Consider the following 24,869-nt stretch of genomic DNA (forward strand, 5'->3'; position numbering starts at 1 on the left):
ATCCTTCTGAATCTGATTCGTGTATTCATCTCTTGGTCTCCCTCTATGATTTTTACCCTCCACGCTGCCCTGCAATGCTACATTTGTGATCCCTTGATGCCTCAAAACATGTCCTACCAAACGATCCCTTCTTCTAGTCAAGTTGTGCCACAAACTCCTCTTCTCCCCAATTCTATTCAATACCTTGTCATTAGTTATGTGATCTACCCATCTAATCTTCAGCATTCTTCTGTAGCACCACATTTTGAAAGCTTCTATTCTCTTCTAGTCCAAACTGGTTATCGTCCTCATTTCACTTCCATACATGGCTACACTCCATACAAATACTTTCAGAAATGACTTCCTGACATTTAAATCTATACTCGATGTTAACAAATTTCTCTTCTTCAGAAACACTTTCCTTGCCATTGCCAGTCTACATTTTATATCCTCTCTACTTTGACCATCATCAGTTATTTTGCTCCCCAAATAGCATTTCCTAATGTAATACCCTCAACATTACCTGCCTTAATGCGACTACTTTCCATTATCCTCGTTTTGATTTTGTTGATGTTCATCTTATATCCTCCTTTCAAGACACTGTCCATTCTGTTCAACTGCTCTTCCAAGACCTTTGCTGTCTCTGACAGAATTACAATGTCATCGGCGAACCTCAAAGTTTTTATTTCTTCTACCTGGATTTTAATACCTACTCCGAATTTTTCTTTTGTTTCCTTCACTGCTTGCTCAATATACAGATTGATTAACATCGGGGAGAGGCTACAACCCTGTCTTACTCCCTTCCCAACAACTGCTTCACTTTCATGTCCCTCGACTCTTATAACTGCCATCTGGTTCTGTACAAATTGTAAATAGCCTTTCGCTCCCTGTATTTTACCCCTGCCACCTTTAGAATTTGAAAGAGAGTATTCCAGTCAACATTGTCAAAAGCTTTCTCTAAGTCTACAAATGCTAGAAACGTAGGTTCGCCTTTCCTTAATCTTTCTTCTAAGATAAGTCGTAAGGTCAGTATTGCCTCACGTGTTCCAACATTTCGACGGAATCCAAACTGCTTCTCCCTGAGGTCGGCTTCTACCAGTTTTTCCATGCGTCTGTACAGAATTCGTGTTAGTATTTTGCAGCTGTGACTTATTAAACTGATAGTTCGGTAATTTTCACATCTGTCAACACCTGCTTTCTTTGGGGTTGGAATTATTATATTCTTCTTGAAGTCTGAGGGTATTTCGCCTGCCTCTTACATCTTGGTCACCAGCTTGTAGAGTTTTGTCAGGACTGGCTCTCCCAAGGCCGTCAGTAGTTCTAATGGGATGTTGTCTACTCCCGGGTCCTTGTTTCGACGCAGGTCTTTCAGTGCTCTGTCAAACTCTTCTACCACATGTGTAAGATATCATGGGAAGCACCAAAGTATTGTGACATATATTAAAAATGTTGTAATACATTTTCATGCAGGGGCTTATCGGTTTGCAGAAGTGCTACCAACCTGTGTGGTGAATGTGCTATGGCCATAGCAGCAAGCATCACATAGCAGAATGGTGGCTTCGTGTTGGCAGTACGGGCCGAGCCAGCATCGCCACGGCGCTCCTCTTCGGTTGCTCCGCCGGCAGCACTGCACACGGCGGTTCCCCCACTGTTGGTACAGTCGTCTCCGCCACCGGTCATGGTTACAGTTGCAGCTGGAGTGTAGCTCACAGATGGTGTTGCGCCTGATGCCGAGAAGTCCCAACTGCGGTCACTGCGAGGGTGGAACGAATTGTGTGTGTCCTTTCCAGGGCTCCCAACACCGGAGACTGACACGGTTGTGGAGGTTGGGGTGGCAGTGCTGTCCCAATGCAACAAAGAGTTAGATGGTTAAAGATATGTGGAGCTCTATATTGGTTAAAGAAAGACGTTGAAAAGGAAGTGCGAATGGTACTCGGATCCGTGGTCAAAACCAAAAAGTTAATACAGGATGGGACGGTGAATGGGAAACTTCAGCACAGGCAGGAGAACATACGGAGATCTCCTTAAGGTAACTTGCCTGTGAATGCCTAGAAAAATAGTAACAATTTTCATAAAGTTTACACGAATCTAACTAAAAAATGTGAAGTCTTAGTCCAATGAAAATTGTAGGACAATATGAGTGTTTCTTGCTGAGCATTTTCATATATAATTGCCCACACTGGTCCCCACACTGGCATCACTATAGTTTTTTGTGAAGATCAGTAAATTACATTTTATATACTGTTCCATACTTCGAATCTATGCACTGACTTATTACTTAGATGCTTGAAACTTTTAAATACACATTAACAACATCTGTACCTAAACAGCAGACTACAATCATGTCATTTCAGCCACAAGTTTTTATCCTAGAAATCTTTACATTTGATAATCAAAATCAAGGTTAATCTTTTATAATTAATCAGGATTTATCTTCCTTCCTGTTAATAGTACAGTAGTGTCTGTACTCTTCTTTCCTCGAATTAGTAGCCTACTCTTCTTTTCCTCGAATTAGTAGCCCGAAACACCCTCAAGAATTTCAGGTCTCTAGCTCAAATAGATATTTTGTGCATAAAATAAACATGTCAGAAAATTTAATTCTCGGAAAATTCAGTTTAAACTTATATTTGATCTATGACTCGTCTCTGCTGTTTCTAATACAATCCAGTTTTATAATCTTCCTGGTTTTCATCTTCTCTCTTCTTTTTTTGTTTTACTTGTTATTCTGTTATTTTTAGATGGCTCTAGGACCCACTTTTCCGCTTTGGCCACTGTAATGTATTAAACACAGAATATGTTCCTAGCAACTCTAAAACACCTGCTAACTGCCCCACATTAAAACAAATTATAGGCATAATAACTTTTGAGAGTGAGAAAATATCAGGAACTTAAGTTACAGAGAAGTTTTTGGAAAACAACACTCGAGAACCGAACATATACCAGGTGGTCAAAAAGTCAATATAAATTTGAAAACTTAGTAAACCACGGAATAATGTAGATAGAGGGGTAAACATTGACACACATGCTTGGAATGACATGGGGTTTTCTTAAAACGAAAAAAAAAAGAAAGTTCACAAAATGTCTGACAGATGGCGCTGGACAGCAAAACGTCAGTAACTGCTACCGTGACGGGTGAGAGGTACGCCGATACGTTACAGAATCGCATCATCCCCAGCCTGGCTGATAAACACCTGCTGGATTGTACGATGTTTATGCAGGATGGCGCTCCACCCCATATTGCTAGACACGTGAAAGATTTCCTGCGCGCGTCGTTTGGTGATGATCGTGTGCTCAGCCGCCACTTTCGTCATGCTCGGCCTCCCAGGTCCCCAGACCTCAGTCCGTGTGATTATTGGCTTTGGGGTTACCTGAAGTCGCAAGTGTATCGTGATCGACCGACATCTCTAGGGATGCTGAAAGACAACATCCGACGCCAATGCCTCATTATAACTCCGGACATGCTTTACAGTGCTGTTCACAACATTATTCCTCAACTACAGCTATTGTTGAGGAAAGAACATCATCTTTGCTTTGTCTTACATTGTTATCCTAATTATTGCTATTCTGATCAGATGAAGCGCCATCTGTCTGACATTTTTGAACTCCGGTATTTTTTTTGGTTCTAATAAAACCCCATGTCATTCCAAGCATGTGTGTCAATTTGTACCTCTCTATCTACATTATTCCGTGATTTATTCAGTTTTCAAATTTATACTGACTTTTTGATCACCCAGTACAAAGGAAACATATAAGAGCTCTGCAAAGTGAATATTCTAACAGGACTCAGGACTGTAAACATGGGAAACAGTTGTTTACAGTATGTTTCTTGGATAACAGTCTAATCACAACGTTGACATGTGAAAGGAGAAGGAAAATGGGTCTGGGCACACATAGATCTTTTAGTTGGTTTTTTAAACAACTCCCTGATGTCCAATTAAGTTCTTTTAACTACCATTTTGTTAAAAAAAACCTCTTAAATACTGATATAAGGTGAAAAACAAAATATAAATTTTCTGAAGGAAATTCACGGATTGTGAAGAGAGAGACTGCACCTGGTTGTCACAGACCATGTACTACATATCTGTACAGTTGTGTCTGTGGCAGGGTAAGCAATACGTAGCACAAGTTGTGGGACTGTGCTCACCACACCACAAAGCAGCAGCGGGCGACAGTCCCGAGGCGTTTTGCAGTGAGTGCCACAGCAACACTCAGGAATGAGTTGACTCGGCACATTTTGGATGAAACTGCAGCCTCAATATTCAAGAAGGGCGAGGACTTCACACAGAATTCAACCACATGTCAGGGTGCCAGCATCCCAGCGAGACAACCTGCTGCATAAATCGGTTCAAAATTCAAATGGCTGTGAGGTCATCAGTCCCCTAGTACTTAGAACTACATCTATATCTACATCCATACTCCGCAAGCCACCGGTGTGTGGCGGAGGGTACCTTGAGTACCTCTATCGGTTCTCCCTTCAATTCCAGTCTCATGTTGTTCGTGGAAACAAAGATTGTCGGTATGCCTCTGTGTGGGCTCTAATATCTCTGATTTTATCCTCATGGTCTCTTCGCGAGATATACGTAGGAGGGAGCAATATACTGGTTCACTCCTCGGTGAAGGTATGTTCTCGAAACTTCAACCTACGGTTCACCGCTGCAAGAAGGGGGGCAGGTTCCTTCGCGTACTCTGTGTAAAATCGAAGTGGTATCTCATCAGGTCCAGTGGCCTTTCCTCTTTTGAGCGATTTTCATTGTTTCTCTATCCCTCTGTCGTCTATTTTGATATCTACCATTTTGTCATCTGTGCGACAATCCAGAGAAGGAACTACAGTGCAGTCTTCCTTTGTGAAACTACTTAAACCTAACTAACCTAAGGACATCACACACATCCGTGCCCGAGGGCAGGATTCGATCCTGCGACCATAGCGGTCGTGCGGTTCCACACTGAAGTGCTTAGAAGCGCTCGGCCACAACGGCCGGCGCATAAATGGCGGAAAGGCAGTTGAGATCAGTGATCACTGAGTGAAATGATTTTTAAGATTGTGTATCACGCTGGTGTGAGTGATCACAGCAAAGTGAAGATTGTGAGTTGTTACAGCCAATTATAGAATCAATTTCCACAGATACAGTGCAATGTCTTACAATGGAGGAATCCTGCAAGCAATGGCCACTGACTGGGGTACTTCTGAGGACATATCCAGTAGTGGAGGCCATCTTCACCCAGGAGAATTGCCCCTGTTTAAGCTTTGCACCACTGAAAAGATGAGTTGAATCAGTATTAGTGTTAGTGATGTTGAGAAACAACTGAAATCATTAAAACTTGGACAAAGCCCCAGGGCCAGTACAATCCCTACCAGATTCTGTAGCAGGACTTTGAATTTTGCCGAGCTACACTCGTTCCCTCAGATATAAATTATACCATCGCAGCTGTATGAGCGCTCGACGGCAGAGAAAATATATAAGAAAATGAAGGTACTAAAATTGTAACTCTTTTTATTTTCTACCCGCTTTTGTCTCTTGAGAGCGGAAGCTTAACTTACTTATTAGCTAGTCTGGGTCAAATGAAGACGAAAAACCTTATTGATGTGCAGATGTATTGTGGAAGTTTGTATGAAATTCGGGGGATGGAAGCAGCAACGTAAAATACATTGCATTCAGTATCAAGATGGTTTTGATTTGTATACATTAGTAATTCCTGGAAAATGAAATTTATTGCAAAATTTCGGAGCAGCTACGACTTTTGACACAGAAATGAAGCAGGAGATTTTTGGAAAACAAGACCTGGATGCCGCACGAGAGAAGACGTGTTAACGTGGTAAAGGATGAACTCTTATCTACACTATTTCTCCCTGTTAATCACATTTTGTTATTTTCTGTTCTCTTTCAAATAATTTTTGATTTTTGCTCAGAAACGCCACAAGGACCCCCCCCCCTCCCCCCCAACAATAGCTTTTCTGAATCACGAAGACCGATAGCGTTTCTGTAATACGAAGTCTGATTTGCATATCACTCTTTCCCTTTTTCATGGTCATTAACGATTGTAAAACCACCTTTTTATTCACCATTTCTTCCCACATTTTCAACCTTTTCTTTTCATCTCTTTTTCTTTTTTTATTAACCACTACAATCACTACAATTCTATATCGAATTTGCAGCTAAGTTTGCCCCTCTTGTAACTGTGATCCATCACAGATACCTCGAACTAAAAACTGTGCCCACTAGTTGGAAGAGAGCACAAGTCACACACATCTATAAAGAAGGGTGGTAGAAGTGATCTACAACCTTATCGTCCAATATCCCTGACATTGATAGTTATTGAATATTAGAACATATTCTTTGCTCAAATACGATGAGATATCTCAAACAGACTGAACACCTCAATCGAAACCAGCATGGATTCCAAAAACACTGATCATCACGGATTCCAAAAACACTGATCATGTGAGATTCAATTCTCACTTTTCTCATGTGATATGCTGAAAGCTGTGGATCGAGGCAGTCAGGTAGATGCAGTGGTGCTCGATTTCCAAACGCTTATTGTCAAAAGTACGATCATATGGGTTTCAAGTGAAATCTGTGACCGGACGGACTTTTCGGCAGGGAGAACGCAGCACATTATTTTGGACGGAGCATCGTCGTCAGATGTAGAAATAACTTCAGCTGTGCCTCAGCGAAGTGTGTTGGGACGCTTGCTGTTCATACTGTGTATTAGTGACCTTGCAGACAATAGTATTAGTTACCTCAGACATTTTGCAGATGATGCAACTGTAACATTTTGTAGGGATGTGAAATGGAATGGTCACATTGGCTCAGACATGTGTGAAGCAGGTGGTAGATGTCGGTTTATTGATAGGAGAGGGAAAAAGGAGAAGACTGAAGAGTAAATGGGAGTGAGGTTGGTTAGCGTAGGTTCAGTCCAGGGGGATGGTGGGATGAAAGGATGTGCTGGAGTGCAAGTTCCCATTTCCACAGTTCCGAGGGACTGATGTCGGGTGGGAGAAGCCAAATGGCACGTACGGTGTAGCAGGTTCCTAGGTCCCTAGAATTATGCTGGAGGGCATGCTCTGCTACTGGGTATTGGACATCTCTTTAGCCATTCACGCATCTTTTCAACCTACATAGTTGTGTTTATCTTTATACTATATACCTCTTTACTTCTGTATGCATCCTCTTTGGTTTGAAGCTGGCACAGTACTTAACAGTGGAATATCTTTGGCTTCCCTCTGACAACCATGCCTCCATCCTTGCTAGCCTCCCTGTTTACCTTTGCCTGTTGCTTCATAACCTGGGCTGTGAGTAACTGAATCTATTTTCCCTTTTTCCGTTTTTTCCTCTCTCTCCTCCCTGATGAAGGAACGAAGTTCCGAAAGCTGGGAATGTAAATTTTCTGTTCTGTTTTGTGAATCTATCGGCTGTACTGAGCTGAGGTAAGTACTGGCCAGCTCCTCTATCTCTTCATAAAAACGAAATGAGAAATAATATTGCACACATTTTGTTCCTCGATTAAAAACCGGGACAACTGTGCATCGTGAATTATTTTCTCGAGACACTGGGCTTTTAAAAGATCCGGTACTGTCCCGGCAGAACCAGGATGCCCGGTTAGGCTAATCTTTCACAGGTTAACACTTTACCGTCCACACGTCTCGTGCAAATTTATTTGCTCAGCGCCGGCAGCACTAGTTCAGAATATTTGGCTTGTCGCCGGTTTTGTCACCTTTCTGTTGATGACAAGCTTCGAACACAGTGACTTTTGCGCACTTTAATTTTTCTGGTAATCCGCTATTTTGCTGTACAGTTCCACACACTCGAATTTTCTTTTCAAGTAACTTCTCTGCAAGTTCTACACTGTTATAATAATTATCCGTGTAAAGGTGGTGCCACTTTACACAAGAAGGTGTCAATAGTTCCGTAACTGTTTTTGCTAAGGGTTGTCTAGCTCCGGAATATATCTTCAATGAGAAAAGGTATCCCGTACTCGAACCACACAGCATCCGAATGAGTATGCCACATTTCATAATTTTCATTTTCGAAGGATTGTAAACTTTAAAATTTAACTGTCCACACCATGGTATCATTCCTTCATCAATTAAGATGTTCTGACTTAGATTAAACATTTCTTTAAACTTTTTGGAAAAATAATCAGTTACAATTTGCACTTTGACAAGCCGGATGGCGTTATCCCATTTATTGTTGTCAGAAAAATGTAAAAATGATAATATTTGTCTGAATCGGTTGCGGGACACCGTTTGTACAATATCGGTGTGTCTATCGACGGATTTGTTGAGCAGTAAGCATCGATCCTCACTTTTTTCACAATTCCCATTAGGATAGCAAGCCCAAACCATTTTATACATTCGGGTTCCGTAACGTAGACAAATGTGGCATTTTTTAAATCCATTTTCCTTCTATTGCAATTTTGACTGTAATACTTGTTGGTTTCATTGCTAATATATTCTAATAGGTCATTCCTGATACATAATTCTATGATATCCATGGCACTCTGTGTATCTTTGGGAAATATGTGTGGACCTGGAGATCCTTCAAATTTATTATTGGTCCTCAGTAAATCATAGTCTGTCTTCTTCGTCTGATTCACCCGAATCAGCTGGCAACCGTAGCGTTCGCCAAATTCTTCTTAGATGTATTTCACTATCTCCTGACGGTTCTGCTTCACTTTCATTTTTTTAAATATCAAATATCTTCTTTCCAATCGGCCAAATGGTACGGAATGTCAGACAAGACGTCTGCACATTCATCGTAAATAATCGTATCGTCTCTTTCGTCTGCCATGATGGAAGTGCACAAGTACTTATGTAAACAAAAAATCTTGTTGACATGTGTAACTTATTGTTAGCTAAACAAAACAACAGAATGCAAAATATACTAAAGTGCTGTCACCGACCACTGCACGGTACTATGCACATGACACTGCTGAGGTGTCGTCGGCCTTTGACCGCTATTTCGTGCCCGACACCACTGTGGTGTTACCGTTCGGCATTTTAAATGTTCGGATAATAAATTGCCGTCTAATCTAAGAATAGGTGATCAATGCAGCTAGCCGCTATCTCTGTGTAATGTCTTGTCTGTATAGACGTGTATCTGTTGCCTTTAAGATCCCTTCACCTTCACACATAAGTCTATCCAGTAAAGTAAGGCCCTCCCAGTTCTTGGCTGATCCGTGATAAAACAGGCGAAAATTTAGACTAATGGAGGATTATTAGTATTATCTATATTATCATTCGTTCTCTCTCTTTCTGTCCTTTATCTATGTATAGTTTTTAATATAACATTTCATTACTTGATACAGTGATAAAAAGAATCAGCCAAGTAGAATCTTTGGTGGAGTCCTTCGTCTTGGTAATCAGCGGCTGGCTTGCTGCAAGAGGTCTTTACATTTATTATTACTGTTAAACACTGCAGTCAGTCGGGAGAATCAATCGTTTGGACAGTTTGTTCCTTTTAAGAAAGATTGTGAATTCCAGACATGTATGGAGCCTTTTTGGACGATTTAATACAGATTCAGTGATTGCAGGCTCTCTTTGACACAGCTTAAACTTCCCCACTAATTACAGGGCCAACGTGATCAACAAATGATTCAGAAAAAAACTCATTTGTTCATTCACTCCACAACAAAAACGTCACAAACCTTATTTATGGAGGAAATCGTGTATTAAATCCATCTCCTTTACATGTCCAGATCTCCAGTGATTCTACAATCTCTTTCTCTTCAAAACAAACTGCCAATGGCACAAATGTTAATTGGCTCGCTTTAGCGAGAAGAAAAGCAGAATATGTATCTCTCAGAAACACGTCAATCCCTCAACCGATACTCCAGAAGCTGTCTTGTTACCACTCCAACAACCATGGAGAATGCATATATGCATCTCTGTTATTTCAAAGAATAAACGCACTAGAAAATACTTTGGCGTCGACAAGCTATCGCCGCATACATTACGAGAAGATCAGATCAGATAACTTTTCCAAAGTGAATGAATGTGGATGGTTTGATTGAAAATGATTAATTGGTGCGTGGTAGAGGGTATTTGCTGTGGGGACATTACAACCGGACGGCAAAGTCTTAATAGAGATATATGTTGACATTAGAGTTGTTTCCGACGATATGGTAACATTACGGGGTACTGATGTGGGTCATACCTGGTGCAGTGCAGCGCGGTGACAGTTTTGTCGCAGGGCGCTAAAGGTGCCGTGATCGCCTTCGGGCCCCTGTGGAGTGGCCGCTTCGGGGACTGTTTCCAGCGGAAGTTGGTACTCGCGAACCTGTCCTTGTATTTCCAATCTGCAACCAGCAAACACAGTAATCAGTCACTGTGCATCTCATCCGAGTACACAGCAAGACAATCACAGTCACCGAACATAAAATAGTGTACATTGGTGAAATCTTAGAGTTATTAGTTGAGTCGTGGCACTGTGCTACCACAACATCCACATGAGTTTCCTACTCGTACGAGAGTGGTTTTAAAAGTTCTCAGGATCACCGTGAGAGGTCAGTACTAGCGCAACGAGTTGTTTGCTTGATATTCATTGGACTGTTGCCTGTAAACACGTGCCACGTCAGTGTTCTCGGAAGGGATCTGTGGCCATGATGTGGCTCTGGCGTCATTCCCAAATGGTGATTTGCAAAGATGGAAAAAAATAAATAAATAATAAATAAAAATCGAGATTCGAACAGTGATTAGGTACTTCATACACGAAGGTACGAAAGCAAAAGGCACTCCTGCTGATTTCCAGAATGCTCCTTCATTTTCAACTGTTCCCAAGTAGACTAATGACTTGAAATTAGGTGGGGAGAGCTTAGATCGCAGTGGTCGGCCAAGATGTGTCACTACTCCAGAAATCATTGCAAAAGTGCACAGAATGGTCACCGAGGATCGCTGATTGAAAGTGCGTGAAATTGCTCCCGCCTGTCAGATGTCATCTGAAAGGGTACATCACATTTTAACTGAAGAATTGGAAATGAAAAAATTTACTGCAAGATGGATGCTACGACTCTTGACACTGAATCAAAAATGCACGAGAATTCACATATTGGAACAATGTTTGGCCCGTTTCAGAAGAAACGAACAGGATTTTCTGTACTGGTTTGTGAGCACAGGTGGAACTTCTGTGCACTTCTATACCCCCAGAGACAAAACAACAGTCAAGGCAGTGGAAAAATGCTGATCCTCTGCCATCAAATAAACCAAAGACAATTTCTTTGGCGGGAAAGGTCTTGGCGTCAGTGTTCTGGAATGCGAAGGGGATTCTGTTTGTAGATTATCTCCCCACTGGGCAAACAATTACTGGAGAATACTACACTATCCTCCTGGACAAATTGCAACAAAAGGTACGCAAAGCTCGCGCACATGTGCCGTGCCGTGGCAAAATTACACCAACTAAGGTACGAACTGTTGCCACACCCGCCTCATTCACCTGATATAGCACCGTCAGACTTCCATCTCTTCCCAAAACTGAGAATTTTTCTCAGAGGATGAAGATTCGCTTCGAACGAAGAACTGATAGCTGGAGTTTACAACTATTTTCCAGGCCTGGAGGAAACTCATTTTTGAGATGGGATCAAGGCACTGGAACATTGTTGGAGCAAGTGCATTAATCTACAAAGAGATTACATTGAAAAATAAAAAGTTTCAGTGACATAAGTACTTTTTCTACTCCGTTCCGAGAACTTTCCAAAGTACCCTCGTATCTGATGAGAAGAAAACAGTCTTGGTTGAAATTACTGTTTATTTATTCGCCAATGACACACATTTCATGTCACTGATGAATAAATAAACAGTAATTTCAACATCACAACCAAGACTGCTTTCTTCTCATGATTCTAAATACTGGTTACAGTATCATCACACCATACACTGGAACACATTTTTTTTTTTTTTCTTAAGCAGAGAGAGAGTACGAAAAATGTAGGAGACACCACGTCCCGTCACTGCGGCACTTGTCGCACGACTTACTGAGCATCCAGAAGCAGCAGCATTTGCCCTTGCGGTCGCCATCCTCCCGCGCCACTTTGACGAAGTACCTGCCAAGCGACAGGATGTTGCGGATCGATTTTTGCCAGACCTTCTTGTTGCGCTCGTAGTAGGGGAAGTGGCTCACGATGTAGGCGTAAATCTCAGTCACCGTCGCCCTCCTGCCAGACAAACAAAAGCACAGGGCTCAGCCCAGACCGTACAAAGGAGACCGCGAGTCTGAAAACAGGGCAGAGGCTACTTTTTGGCACCTTTGCTACTGATGTCCAAAAATTCCCCTCACCTCTCTTCACTTTGTACACTGACAGAAAAAAAAAAATGTCTTAACACCAAGAAATCGTGTAGAGTAAAGAAATTTCACGAAAGCATTAGTCTAGGTAACGTATTTAAGTGAGTAACACTGAAACATCACAGGTTAAAGTAAGTGTGAGATAAGCCACTGCAAATGTGAAATGCTGGCACATTAATAACCGGTGTATCTGCCAGAATGTTGACTGCAAGCATGCGAATGTGCTCGAATTCTGTCATAAAGGTGCAGAAGTCAGTTTGTGTGGTGGAGTTCAATCTCTGTTGCACACAGTTGCTCAATATAAGGACAGGTAACGCTCATTGTCGATGACACTAGAGTTGTCATCCGATGACGTCCTGTACGTGCTCGATTGGAAACAGATCTGGTGACTGTGGACGCACGTCAACATGTCGACACACTATGCACGATGTTTGGTTATGACAGTGGTATGTGGTTGTGCGTGATCCTGTTGGAAAACCTCCCCTTGAATGCTGTTCGTGAATGACAGCACACCCGATTGACATACGACTGAGTCAATAATTAAATCACTGAAGACTAAGGACTCTCATGGATATGATGGAGTTGTTGTTGTTGTTGTTATGGTCTTCATTCCTGAGACTGGTTTGATGCAGCTCTCCATGCTACTCTACCCTGTGCAAGCTTCTTCATCCCCCTGTACTTACTGCAACCTACATCCTTCTGAATCTGCTTAGTGTATTCATCTCTTGGTCTCCCTCTACGATTTTTACCCTCCACGCTGCCCCCCAATACTAAATTGGTGATCCGTCGATGCCTCAGAACATGTCCTACCAACCGATCCCTTCTTCTAGTCAAGTTGTGCCACAAACTTCTCTTCTCCCCAATCCTATTCAATACCTCCTCATTAGTTATGTGCTCTACCCATCTAATCTTCAGCATTCTTCTGTAGCACCACATTTCGAAAGCTTCTATTCTCTTCTTGTCTAGATTATTTATCATCGGTGATTGACTTCCATAGCTGGCTACACTCCATACAAATAATTTCAGAAACGACTTCCTGACATTTCAGTCTATACTCAATGTTAACAAATTCCTCTGCTTCAGTAACGCTTTCCTTGCCATTGCCAGTCTACATTTTATATCCTCTCTACTTTGACCATCATCAGTTATTTTGCTCCCCAAATAGCAAAACTCCTTTACTACTTTAAGTGCCTCATTTCCTAATCTAATGCCCTCAGCATCACCTGACTTAATTCGACTACATTCCATTATCCTTGCTTTGCTTTTCTTGATGTTCATCTTATACCCTCCTTTCAAGACACTGTTCATTCCGTGAAACTGCTCTTTCAAGTCCCTTGCTGTCTCTGACAGAATTACAATGTCATCGGCGAACCTCAAAGTTTTTATTTCTTCTCCATGGATTTCAATATCTACTGCAAACTTTTCTTTTGTTTCCTTCACTGCTTGCTCAATATACAGATTGAATAACATTGGGGAGAGACTACAACCCTGTCTCACTCCCTTCCCAACCACTACTTCTCTTTCGTGTACCTCGACCCTTATAACTGCCATCTGTTTTCTGTACCAATTGTAAATAGCCTTTCGCTCCCTGTATTTTACCCGTGCCACCTTCAGAATTTGAAAGAGAGTATTCCAGTCAACATTGTCAAAAGCTTTCTCTAAGTCTACAAATGCTAGAAATGTAGGTTTGCCTTTCCTTAATCTTTCTTCTAAGATAAGTTGTAGGGTCAGTTTTTGGTCACGTGTTCCAACATTTCTACGTAATCCCATCTGATCTTCCCCGAGGACGGCTTCTACCAGTTTTTCCATTCGTCTGTAAAGAATTCGTGATAGTATTTTGCAGCTGTGGCTTATTAAACTGATAGTTCGATAATTTTCACATCTGTCAACACCTGCTTTCTTTGGGATTGGAATTATTACATTCTCCTTGAAGTCTGAGGGTATTTCGCCTGGCTTCTAATGGAATGTTGTCTACTCCCGGGGCTTTGTTTCGACTCAGGTCTTTCAGTGCTCTGTCAAACTCTTGACACAGTGTCTTATCTCCCATTTCATCAGCCGCTTTATGAAAAGGGAAAAAGGGATAATGTAGACAATTTTAGACATGTTTCTATGCCATCAGTGTTTGATACACTTATTGAAAAGGTTGTGTAAGTATGGCTCACTGATCATTTTATATCACATCATTTGCTATTAAATATACAGTTCGGCTTAATTGTCATTTAACAACTCTTATCTCTGTGAGGTACCAGATGGATTAAACAAAAGGTTTCAAATGCGAGGCACATTTTTTGATTTAACTAAAGCGTTTGATTGTGTTGATCACAAAATATTGCTCCAGAAGTAGGACCAGTATGGAATACAAGAAGCAGCTCACACACAATTGGTTCACCTCTTATTTTAACAAAAAGCAGCAAAAGGTCATTATTCACAGTGTTGAGAATGGCTGTAATGTGGGGTCTGAGTGGAGTACAGTCAAGTGGGGGTTCCCCAGGGATCAGTGCTGGGGTCACTCCTGTTCCTTATTTATACAAATGATATGCCCTCTAGTATTATGGGTAACTCTAAAATATTTCTGTTTGCTGGTGGCAGAAGCTTGGTAGTAAAGGATGTTGTGTGCAATATTTGCTCTGTTTCAAATAGTGCAGTTCATGACATAAGTTCTTGGCTTGTAAAAAATAAACTAACGCTAAATCACAGTGAGACTCAGTTTTTACAGTTTCTGACACACAATTCAACAAAACCTGACATTTTAATTTCACAGAATGGGCATATGATTAGGGAGACTAAAGAGTTCAAATTTCTAATTATTTAGATAGATAAGAAACTGTCGTGGAAAGTCCACATCTGGGATCTTGTTCAAAGACTTAATGCTGCCATTTTTACTACTCGAATGGTATCTGAGGTGAGTCATCGTTCGACATGAAAATTCATCTACTTTGTTAGTTTTCGTTTGCTCATGTCATACGGCATTATTTTTTGGGATAACTCTCCCCATTCTCAAAGGCAATTTTTTGCTCAGAAATGGGAAGTTCTGGCAATAAGTGGTGTAAGTTCGTGAGCCTCTTGTCGACCCCTGTTTGCTAGTCTGGGGATTCTGACATTGGCCACTCAATATATATAGCTTTTACTGTTGTTTCGTGTTAACAATATCGGCTTATTCCCAGTTAATACCACGCAGAAACCCAATCTGCATTTGGATTGCACTTTCGTAACTCTTGTGCACAAAGACATGCAGTATACTGCTGCATCCATTTTCAATAAGCCACCAAAAGAACTGAGAAGTCTTAGCAGTAATCTATGCGCTTTGAAACCGAAACTGAAGAGTTTCCTTGCGGTTCACTCATTCCACTCTGTCGCGGAGTTCCTTGACAAATTAAGTTGATTCCTACGTTATATTGTCGATTGTGTTTACTTAAACTTACGACTTAACTTGTTTTGGGTTCATAAAGGTTTTATTTTATTGTTATTATTTCTGTGTGTAATTTCATATAGTGACACATTCCAAGATCTTGGAGATTTGCTCCTCAATTTGGTACTACGGAACTAGACGTGCAAGTAAATAAGAAAACAATCGCAGTCAGTGCGCATAGGATAACCACAAGAGTGCTCCTGCTATCATACGAAATTGCTCCCCAAACCATAACCCCAGGTGTAGATCCCGCATGCTTAGCATGTGTGGTGTCACAAGGCTTAGGCCTGTCCCACCCCTCATTAAAGCGACCAAGACTTATACGAATAATGGTAAGCACAGTTATTATTATTATTATTATTATGGTCTTTAAGTAACAAATTTGAAGGACCTTATGAAATAACACAGATGCCACATGCAAAAGCAGTATATTTACGAGATGTACAAAACAACAGAGATAAAGGCTTGTATAATGTGGAATATATTAAACGATTTATACCACAAGTATAGTGACAGCATTTTTTTATACTTTTGTAAGTAATGTACTGACTACGGGATGGGTTTTATTTCTTTTATTAGTATATTTTTATTATTTAGGAGATAAATATTAATATATTTAAAAAGCAGAACATGGCAGCACATTAGAGAACTTGGACTTCAAGGTACAGAGAGCTTAACATTCGCTGTAATAATGTCCTGCTTTCTAGGGGAAAGATAGTGGGAGAGGAGTAAAGAACAAGGACATTATCACGTCAAATAATATTAGTAATTGATAGAGAACAGGAACACGCAGATTTGTATATGTGTTAGCAAAGCACTGAGCACAAATTGGGATAAGGACGTGGTACTGATATGAAGAAAAATTGTTTAAGTTCACGCAAAAGTGTATAAATATTCAAGATTAGAGGTAGACGAAACATACCAAATTGTATTAGATATTAGGATGGAAGTGGGGGAAGTGAGAAGGATAGGATTCTACTCGACCAAAGAAAAGCGGGAGGTTCCCCAGTCCCTAGCTGTTATGAGGACTTACACAACCATGAAGGTGGGGTCCTTAAACGTTAGGGTTTATGGGATTCTACTCAACCATTAGGTGAGGTTCCCTGAGTTAGGGCCATTCCTTTTTGGTATACTACGGTGGAATGAAGGATATGGGATTATGCAATGTTGTAGTCTACCTTCAAATGAGATGAAGGATAAAAACTTAAGGGCGAGAAGGCTCTTTAGTGAGATATGATTTATGTACCTTATGCTCAAAAGTTCTGTACATTCAAACATTATCAAAAATATCCATGGAGAAGAAAAAAAAACTTTGAGGTTTGCCGATGACATTGTAATTCTGTCAGAGACAGGAAAGGACTTGGAAGAGCAGTTGAACGGAATGGACAGTGTCTTGAAAGGAGGATATAAGATGAACATCAACAAAAGCAAAACGAGGATAATGGAATGTAGTCGAATTAAGTCGGGTGATGCTGAGGGATTTAGATTAGGAAATGAGACACTTAAAGTAGTAAAGAAGTTTTGCTATTTGGGGAGAAAAATAACTGATGACGGTCGAAGTAGAGAGGATATAAAATGTAGACCGGCAATGGAAAGGAAAGCGTTTCCTAAGAAGAGAAATTTGTTAGCATCGAGTATAGATTTAAGTGTCAGGAAGTCTTTTCTGAAAGTATTTGTATGGAGTGTAGCCATGTATGGAAGTGAAACATGGACGATAAATAGTTTAGACAAGAACAGAATAGAAGCTTTCGAAATGTGGTGCAACAGAAGAATGCTGAAGATTAGATGGGTAGATCATATAACTAATGAGGAGATATTGTATAGAATTGGGGAGAAGAGGAGTTTGTGGCACAACTTGACCAGAAGAAGGGATCGGTTGGTAGGACATGTTCTGAGGCATCAAGGGATCACCAATCTAGTATTGGAGGGCAGCGTGGAGGGTAAAAATCTTAGAGGGAGACCAAGAGATGAATACACTAAGCAGATTCAGAACAATGTAGGTTGCAGTAGTTACTTGGAGATGAAGAAGCTTGCACAGGATAGAGTGGCATGGAGAGCTGCATCAAACTAGTCTCAGGACTGAAGACCACAACAACAATAACAACAACAACAACAACAACATTTGTTAGATACTATGGGAAGTACCAAACTACGATGGCATGTATTAAGAACTGGGAGTGTACTTTCACTAAAGAGATTTAGCACTTCGCAGCAGCACTACGAACCTCTGCGGTGAATCCGCTATGGCCATAGCGATGAGCTTCGCGTAGCAGATTGGCGGCTTCGTGTCGACAGTACGGGCCGAGCCGGCATCGCCGGAGAGCCGCTCTTCGTCCACCCCACCGGTACCACTGCCTGTGGCGGTTCCCCCACAGCCGTCACCGACGGCAGTGTGGCCAGACGCAGAGATCGAAACAGTGGCGGCTTCTGCCAGTTTCGTCTCGTCCCACGTCCGGGTGTCACAGTCCCGTCGGCCTCGGCCAGAGTGTGACGATTCGAGGGCGGCGCGTCCGGTGCTGCCCACCTCGGAGACCGACGAGCCGGCCGAGGTCGAGGTGGCGGTGCTGCACGAAAAAGATGCTACTTAATGGTAAAAGATTTGAGGTGCTCTGTAGTAGATAAAGCAAGGCCTTTAGATTGAATGTGGAGAGTACTTGGAACTGAGGTCATAATGAGTAACTTAATACAAGATGAAAAACAAATGGGGAAACTTCAGGACAGGCAGGAGAACACAGAGTTCTCCTTCAGATCGTGGAGATCCTATAAATGAAATTTTTTTCACCCACTGAGCAGAGTGAAACACTACCTCGCCAGTCACGGACCGTGTCCAAAGCCAGAAGGTAGACAAATGACAGCACTGTGGGCATTCTGGATCACACATTGTGGGAATGTGCACCCTACTAGAGATGGGCAAACTCGTTCATCCTTGGGAAGTAGTTCACTGCTGATCGTTCCTTTTTGGGAACCGTTCATTTTAACTCGTTTACCGTTCATTTGTGCTCGGTATATGGTTCTTATGAAAAACTGGAAACTAGTCGTGTAGGTGACTGAAGGATGGAGGGCACCGAGAGGGGGCACTTGCCTCTCCCCTGGAGTACAGAGTTTTTATTCATTACAGAATTCTTACACACTTTTAGAAGTAATTACTGTGACTCTGCAGAACCTGTCGTTTAGCCAACTGTAGCCTCGTGTGGCTGATCGCAGGGAAATAATACAGGGTTGCGCATGGAAAACCGGCCCCGAGTACAGACTGCTCGCCAATTACAGACGATGTGTTGCCCGTTACGAGCAGATACAACAAACAGACAAACGTCTAATAATTAGGCAGTGAACAAATAACAAGCTAATGCAAGCAACAATTGCGAAACAATCGATGACAATGTGTAGAGAGCTGGAGAACAGAACATGGAAAACTCACGTGACGCGCATGGGCTATAGCACTTGTGGTCTTGTAAACCTGTTGGTGTCTGTTTCCCAACTTAATAGACCACAAGTGTCTCGTATAAAATTCTTCGCTTCGACTTTCACTACATAGCTATGCTATGTTGTAAACAATAATCGTTTACACCCTATATATACTTCACATTGTCTCTGAGTCCATAGGCGAAATAAGACTTTATCGAAGCATAAAATAAAATGTGGTTCTCTCATCATACTTGCGCCACGTGCTTAGTAAAAATTAGGTTTTTATGTTGCATTATTAAAGTTAATGCAGCAATATTAAAAATAATTATAGTAATAATAATAATAATAATAATAATAATAATAATAATAATAAAGTTTGCAGTAATAAACTTTTTGGTTTGAAAGCTCCTTCTGAACAAATGTTTTTGAGATAATAAGTAAATACAATTTTATGGCAATCTATGTCTTTTCAAATGGAGAGGCACTGCTTTTGGTACTGAGCCAAAATACCCACAACCCACTTTTTTTTTCTTTCAAAGAAACCAAACTAGCAGGTAATGCAAATTGGAAATAACCAAACTTAAAAATAATTTGAGCGTTCCTAAATGTAATGTTTTGAATATGAAAGATACACGAAAATCATTTTATATGAATTTTCTTAGGCTAAAAATTAAGCAAATTATTGAAAATTAGTTGCTAAATCAAGTCGATGAAACCAAAAAATATATGAATAAAAAAAACTTGCCTTGTTATAAGTATGACTTCTGCTATTCATCGATATACTGAAGTGAGTTGATATGCTCTTTTGTTACCTGAAAAGACGTACCTATTACATACAACGTAATTTTTATGTAGTTTACATAACTATAAAATACTTTTTGATTACCGGTCATGGACGCTGAATAGCCAGATCCGAGTGCAAGAACAGTTTGGGACACATGTAAAATAGGCGAGCGTAGTGAACGAAATGAACAACTGGACACTGAACTAAGTAGGAGCAGTCGGCAGTGGAACTGAGGCAGGTGGTCATGCAAAGAACGACGAGTGCGGCCGAGGCTGAGACGAGCGCCTGACCGAGCCTGGAACAAGAACTGCCCAAGTGACTGCCGTGACCAAAGTGAACTATGAAACAATCGTTCCTCGGAATTCGTTCCTCGGTCCTTTCGTTCATCTTGGTGAACCGTTCCTTTGCACCTGTTCGTTCGAGAACTACCCATCTCTTCACCCTACGGATATGCAGCAGGTAACGGTCCCAGGGATTGTGGGCACAGGGTCCCAAACCAGTGTTGAGGAACGAGTCTAACTGATGTTTCTGACAGTGCTGCAGCCACTGTATCTGGCAATGACAAAAAGGACTTCAGGAGGAAATCGGTCACACTGTCAGCGTGCCAACATCCCGGCAAGACAACGTGCCACAAAGTTGGACGAGAAGTAACTGAGATCCGCACCTACTGAATGAAACAGTTTCCAAGACTGTCCACTGTCTTGGTACGAGTGGATACAGAAACGTGGATTTGAAAAAGTTACAGTGAATCATGGAACTGGCTTTATGCTTCAAATTTTCTGAACGGATCTGCAATAATCGACAGTTGACTGATGTCACTGACTGGTCTGATGATGTGATGTTTAAACTTAATGAAATCATAAATTGCAATTAATGTGTATACTGAGCAAGAGAGAAACACCTTGTTGTGGAATAATGAACTCTTGTCCTTCCTGGGTTATCAGTGTGGTGAAGTATATCTGTCAGAGGCACCTGAGCTTTGAAGAAATGGTTCAAATGCCTCTGAGCACTATGCGACTTAACTTCTGAGATCATCAGTTGCCTAAAACTTAGAACTAATTTAACCTAACTAACCTAACGACATCACACACATCCATGCCCAAGGCAGGATTCAAACCTGTGATCGTAGCAGTCGCTCGGCTCCAGACTGTAGCGCCTAGAACCGCTCGGCCACTCCGGCCGGCTGAGCTTTGAAGAAACACTGGCAGGTATAAAGCACTTTACCATGTTGCTGGAACAAATTGCACCACCTGCTTACCAACTGCACCAAGGTAAGATACAGTTTCTTTTTTCGGTTCAACAAGATGGTGCATCTTCACATTCGCATCATGATGTGCATCAATTTCTACACGAAACATATATCGAGAGGCAGATAAGCCGATTAAGTGTGTCGAGTTTCCACCCACATCTTAAAATCTAACACCACTCTAAGACTTCTTGCTATGGGGGACTCTGAAGAACACAGTATACGCCACAAACGCACATATGCTGGATGATGAGATACAGGTGATTGTCACTGCCTGGGAATCCATTCTGATGGAAACTGTGACACGTGTTGATCTGCTCCGAGCACTGCAGATGGCGTATTGCTGCCAATGGAGGACAAAGAATGGTTCAAATGGCTCTGAGCGCTATGCCACTTAGAAGTCATCAGTTGCCTAGATCTTATAACTAATTAAACCTAACTAACCTAAGGACACCACGCACATCCATGCCTGAGGCAGGATTCGAACCTGCGAACGTAGCAATTCGCTCGGCTCCAGACTGTAGTGCCTAGAACCGCACGGCCACTCCGGCCGGCCAATGGAGGACATTTTGAACATCTTTAACAGTGAAACAACGTCAGTAATTGTACGACCATCTATGGGACTTAAAAATTCACAGTTTTTGTTATTTTTGTTCGAGTTATTAAAGTTTAAGCAGAGTATATACCTTTCTGGGACTCCCTGTACATATACGATGACAGTTGCTAGCAAGAAAAGGGTAATTTTATATTTTTCCCCCTCTCTATTGAACTACAAGATGGGAGAGGTGCTGAAGATTTAAATGTGCAAAATGCTAACTTCATAAAACAATTAAAATCTCAAGATGAAAAATGAAAGCCTGAAGCTGATGACTAAATATGAACATATAACAATGAAAATAAACAATTTTTGACAATATAAGGTAACAGAATAGATATAAAAATCTACTCACTCAGCAACAGAATGAAAACCGATATAAAAAAGGTTGTACATACATAAGCTTTCGGAGCAAGTGATTCATTATTCTGGCAGAAGATTTGAAGGTGAAGCAAAAAGGGTGAAGGGAAAGGACAAATAACCCAGAACCCCGGGTCAGGGGAGACTTAGTGGACAGCATGAGCTTCTCAGAACTCTACAGGTGGGAGCTAGCACTCGCTTCTTACCACCCACCTGGTCTTAATTTCTCAGCATTTCTTCCCAGTAATTACCAGATGGCAGTTATAAGAGTCAATGGGTATGAAATGGAAGCAGTGGTTGGGAAGGGAGTGAGACGGGGTTGCAGCCTAACCCTGATTTTATTCGATATGTATATTGAGAAAGCAGTAAAGGAAACAAAAGAAAAATTTGGAGTAGGAATTAATATCCATGGACAAGAAATAAAAGCTTTGAGGTTTGCTGATGACATTGTAATTCTATCAGAGACAGCAAAGGACGTGGAAAAGCAGTTGAAAGAAATGGACAACAAGATGAACATCAATGAAAGCAAAACGAGGATAATGGAATGTAGTTGGATTAAATTGGGTGATGCTGAGGGAATTAGATTAGGAAATGAGACACTTAAAGTAGTAAAGGAGTTTTGCTATTTGGGGAGCAAAATAACTGATGATGGTCGAAGTAGAGAGGATATTAATGTAGACTGGCAATGGCAAGGAAAGCATTTCTCAAGAAAAGAAATTTGTTAACATCGTGTATAGATTTAAGTGTCAGGAAGTCGTTTCTGAAGGTATTTGTATGGAGTGTAGCCATGTATGGAAGTGAAACATGGACGATAAATAGTTAAGACAAGAAGAGAATAGAAGCTTTCAAAATGTGGTGCTACAGAAGAATGCTGAAGATTAGATGGGTAGATCACATAACTAACGAGGAGGTGTTGAATAGGATTGGGGAGAAGAGGAGTTTGTGGCACAACTTGACTAGAAGAAGGGACCGGTTGGTAGGGCATGTTCTGAGGCATCAAGGGATCACCAATTTTGTATTGGAAGGCAGGGTGGAGGGTAAAAATCCTAGAGGGAGACCAAGAGATGAATACACTAAGCAGATTCAGAAGGATGTAGGTTGCAGTAGGTACTGGGAGATGAAGAAGCTTGCACAGGATAGAGTAGCATGGAGAGCTGCATCAAACCAGTCTCTGGACTGAAGACGTACGGTGTGGCATCGTGGGGAACAAAGTCATTGATCCGTATTTTATTGACGGCACACTGAATGGACACAAACGTCAAACCTTTCCGGAACAGGAACTCGTGATAGTACTGCAGGTTGCCCAGCACATTACGCAACTGAAGCATGGGAGGTAGTAGACTGCATTTACACTGTTCGGCAGATCGGCAGGGTGGCCTGCTATGTTACCAGATCTGACATCACCGAATTTCTTTCTGTGGTAATGTCTCTGATGTAAACCCAGTTCTAAGCAAAGAAGGGAAAGCAGAAAGGTGGAAGGAGTATATAGAGGGTCTATACAATGGCAATGCACTTGAGGACAATATTATGGAAATAGAAGAGGATGTAGATGAAGATGAAATGGGAGATACGATACTGCGTGTGAAGAGTTTGACAGAGCACTGAAAGATCTGAGTCGAAACAAGGCCCCGGGAGTAGACAACATTCCATTGCAACTACTGACGGCCTTGGGAGAGACAGTCCTGACAAAACTCTACCATCTGGTGAGCAAGATGTATGAGACAGGCGAAATACCCTCAGACTTCAAGAAGAATATAATAATTCCAATCCGAAAGAAAGCAGGTGTTGACAGATGTGAAAATTACCGAACTATCAGTTTAATAAGCCACAGCTGCAAAATACTAACACGAATTCTTTACAGATGAATGGAAAAACTAGTAGAAGCCGACCTCGGGGAAGATCAGTTTGGATTCCGTAGAAATGTTGGAACACGGAAGGCAATACTGACCTTATGACTTATCTTAGAAGGAAGATTAAGGAAAGGCAAACTTACGTTTCTAGCATTTGTAGACTTAGAGAAAGCTTTTGGCAATGTTGACTGGAATATTCTCTTTCAAATTCTAAAGGTAGCAGGGGTAAAATACAAGGAGCGAAAGGCTATTTACAATTTGTACAGAAACCAGATGGCAGTTATAAGAGTCGAGGGACATGAAAGGGAAGCAGTAGTTGGGAAGGGAGTGAGAAAGGGTTGTAGCCTCTCCCTGATGTTATTCAATCTGTATATTGAACAAGCAGTAAAGGAAACAAAAGAAAAATTTGGAGTAGGTATTAAAATTCATGGTGAAGAAATATAAACTTTGAGGCTTGCCGATGACTTTGTAATTCTGTCAGAGACAGCAAGGGACTTGGATGAGCAGTTGAATGGAATGGACAGTGTCTTGAAAGGAGGGTATAAGATGAACATCAACAAAAGCAAAACGAGGATAATGGAATGTAGTCGAATTAAGTCGGGTGATGCTGAGGGAATTAGATTAGGAAATGAGACACTTAAAGTAGTAAATGAGTTTTGCTATTTGGGGAGCAAAATAACTGATGATGGTCGAAGTAGAGAGGATATAAAATGTAGACTGGCGATGGCAAGGGAAGCGTTTCTGAAGAAGAGAAATTTGTTAACATCGACTACAGATTTAAGTGTCAGGAAGTCTTTTCTTCAAAGCATTTATATGGAGTGTAGCCATGTATGGAAGTGAAACGTGGATGTTAAATAGTTTGGACAAGAAGAGAATAGAAGCTTTTGAAATGTAATGCTACAGAAGAATGCTGAAGATTATATGGGTAGGTCATATAACTAATGAGGAGGTACTGAAGAGGATTGG

General features: G+C 41.3%; 1 protein-coding gene across 2 annotated transcripts in view; it reads right to left on the reverse strand.

Moving 5' to 3' along the window:
- The window catches only part of LOC126295256 (uncharacterized), a 232,045-nt gene that overhangs the window by 25,949 nt on the left and 181,227 nt on the right, over nt 1-24,869 (reverse strand). For both annotated transcript variants that reach the window (XM_049987657.1, XM_049987656.1), the window contains 4 exons: nt 17,889-18,227; nt 11,948-12,126; nt 10,134-10,275; nt 1,481-1,819 (listed from right to left, as the gene is read on the reverse strand). In XM_049987657.1, the coding sequence (XP_049843614.1) occupies nt 1,481-1,819; nt 10,134-10,275; nt 11,948-12,126; nt 17,889-18,227 (999 nt within the window). The remainder of the gene's footprint in view (nt 1-1,480; nt 1,820-10,133; nt 10,276-11,947; nt 12,127-17,888; nt 18,228-24,869) is intronic.

Source organism: Schistocerca gregaria, chromosome 11 (assembly GCF_023897955.1).
Source record: "Schistocerca gregaria isolate iqSchGreg1 chromosome 11, iqSchGreg1.2, whole genome shotgun sequence".
NCBI classification, from domain to species: Eukaryota; Metazoa; Arthropoda; class Insecta; order Orthoptera; family Acrididae; genus Schistocerca; species Schistocerca gregaria.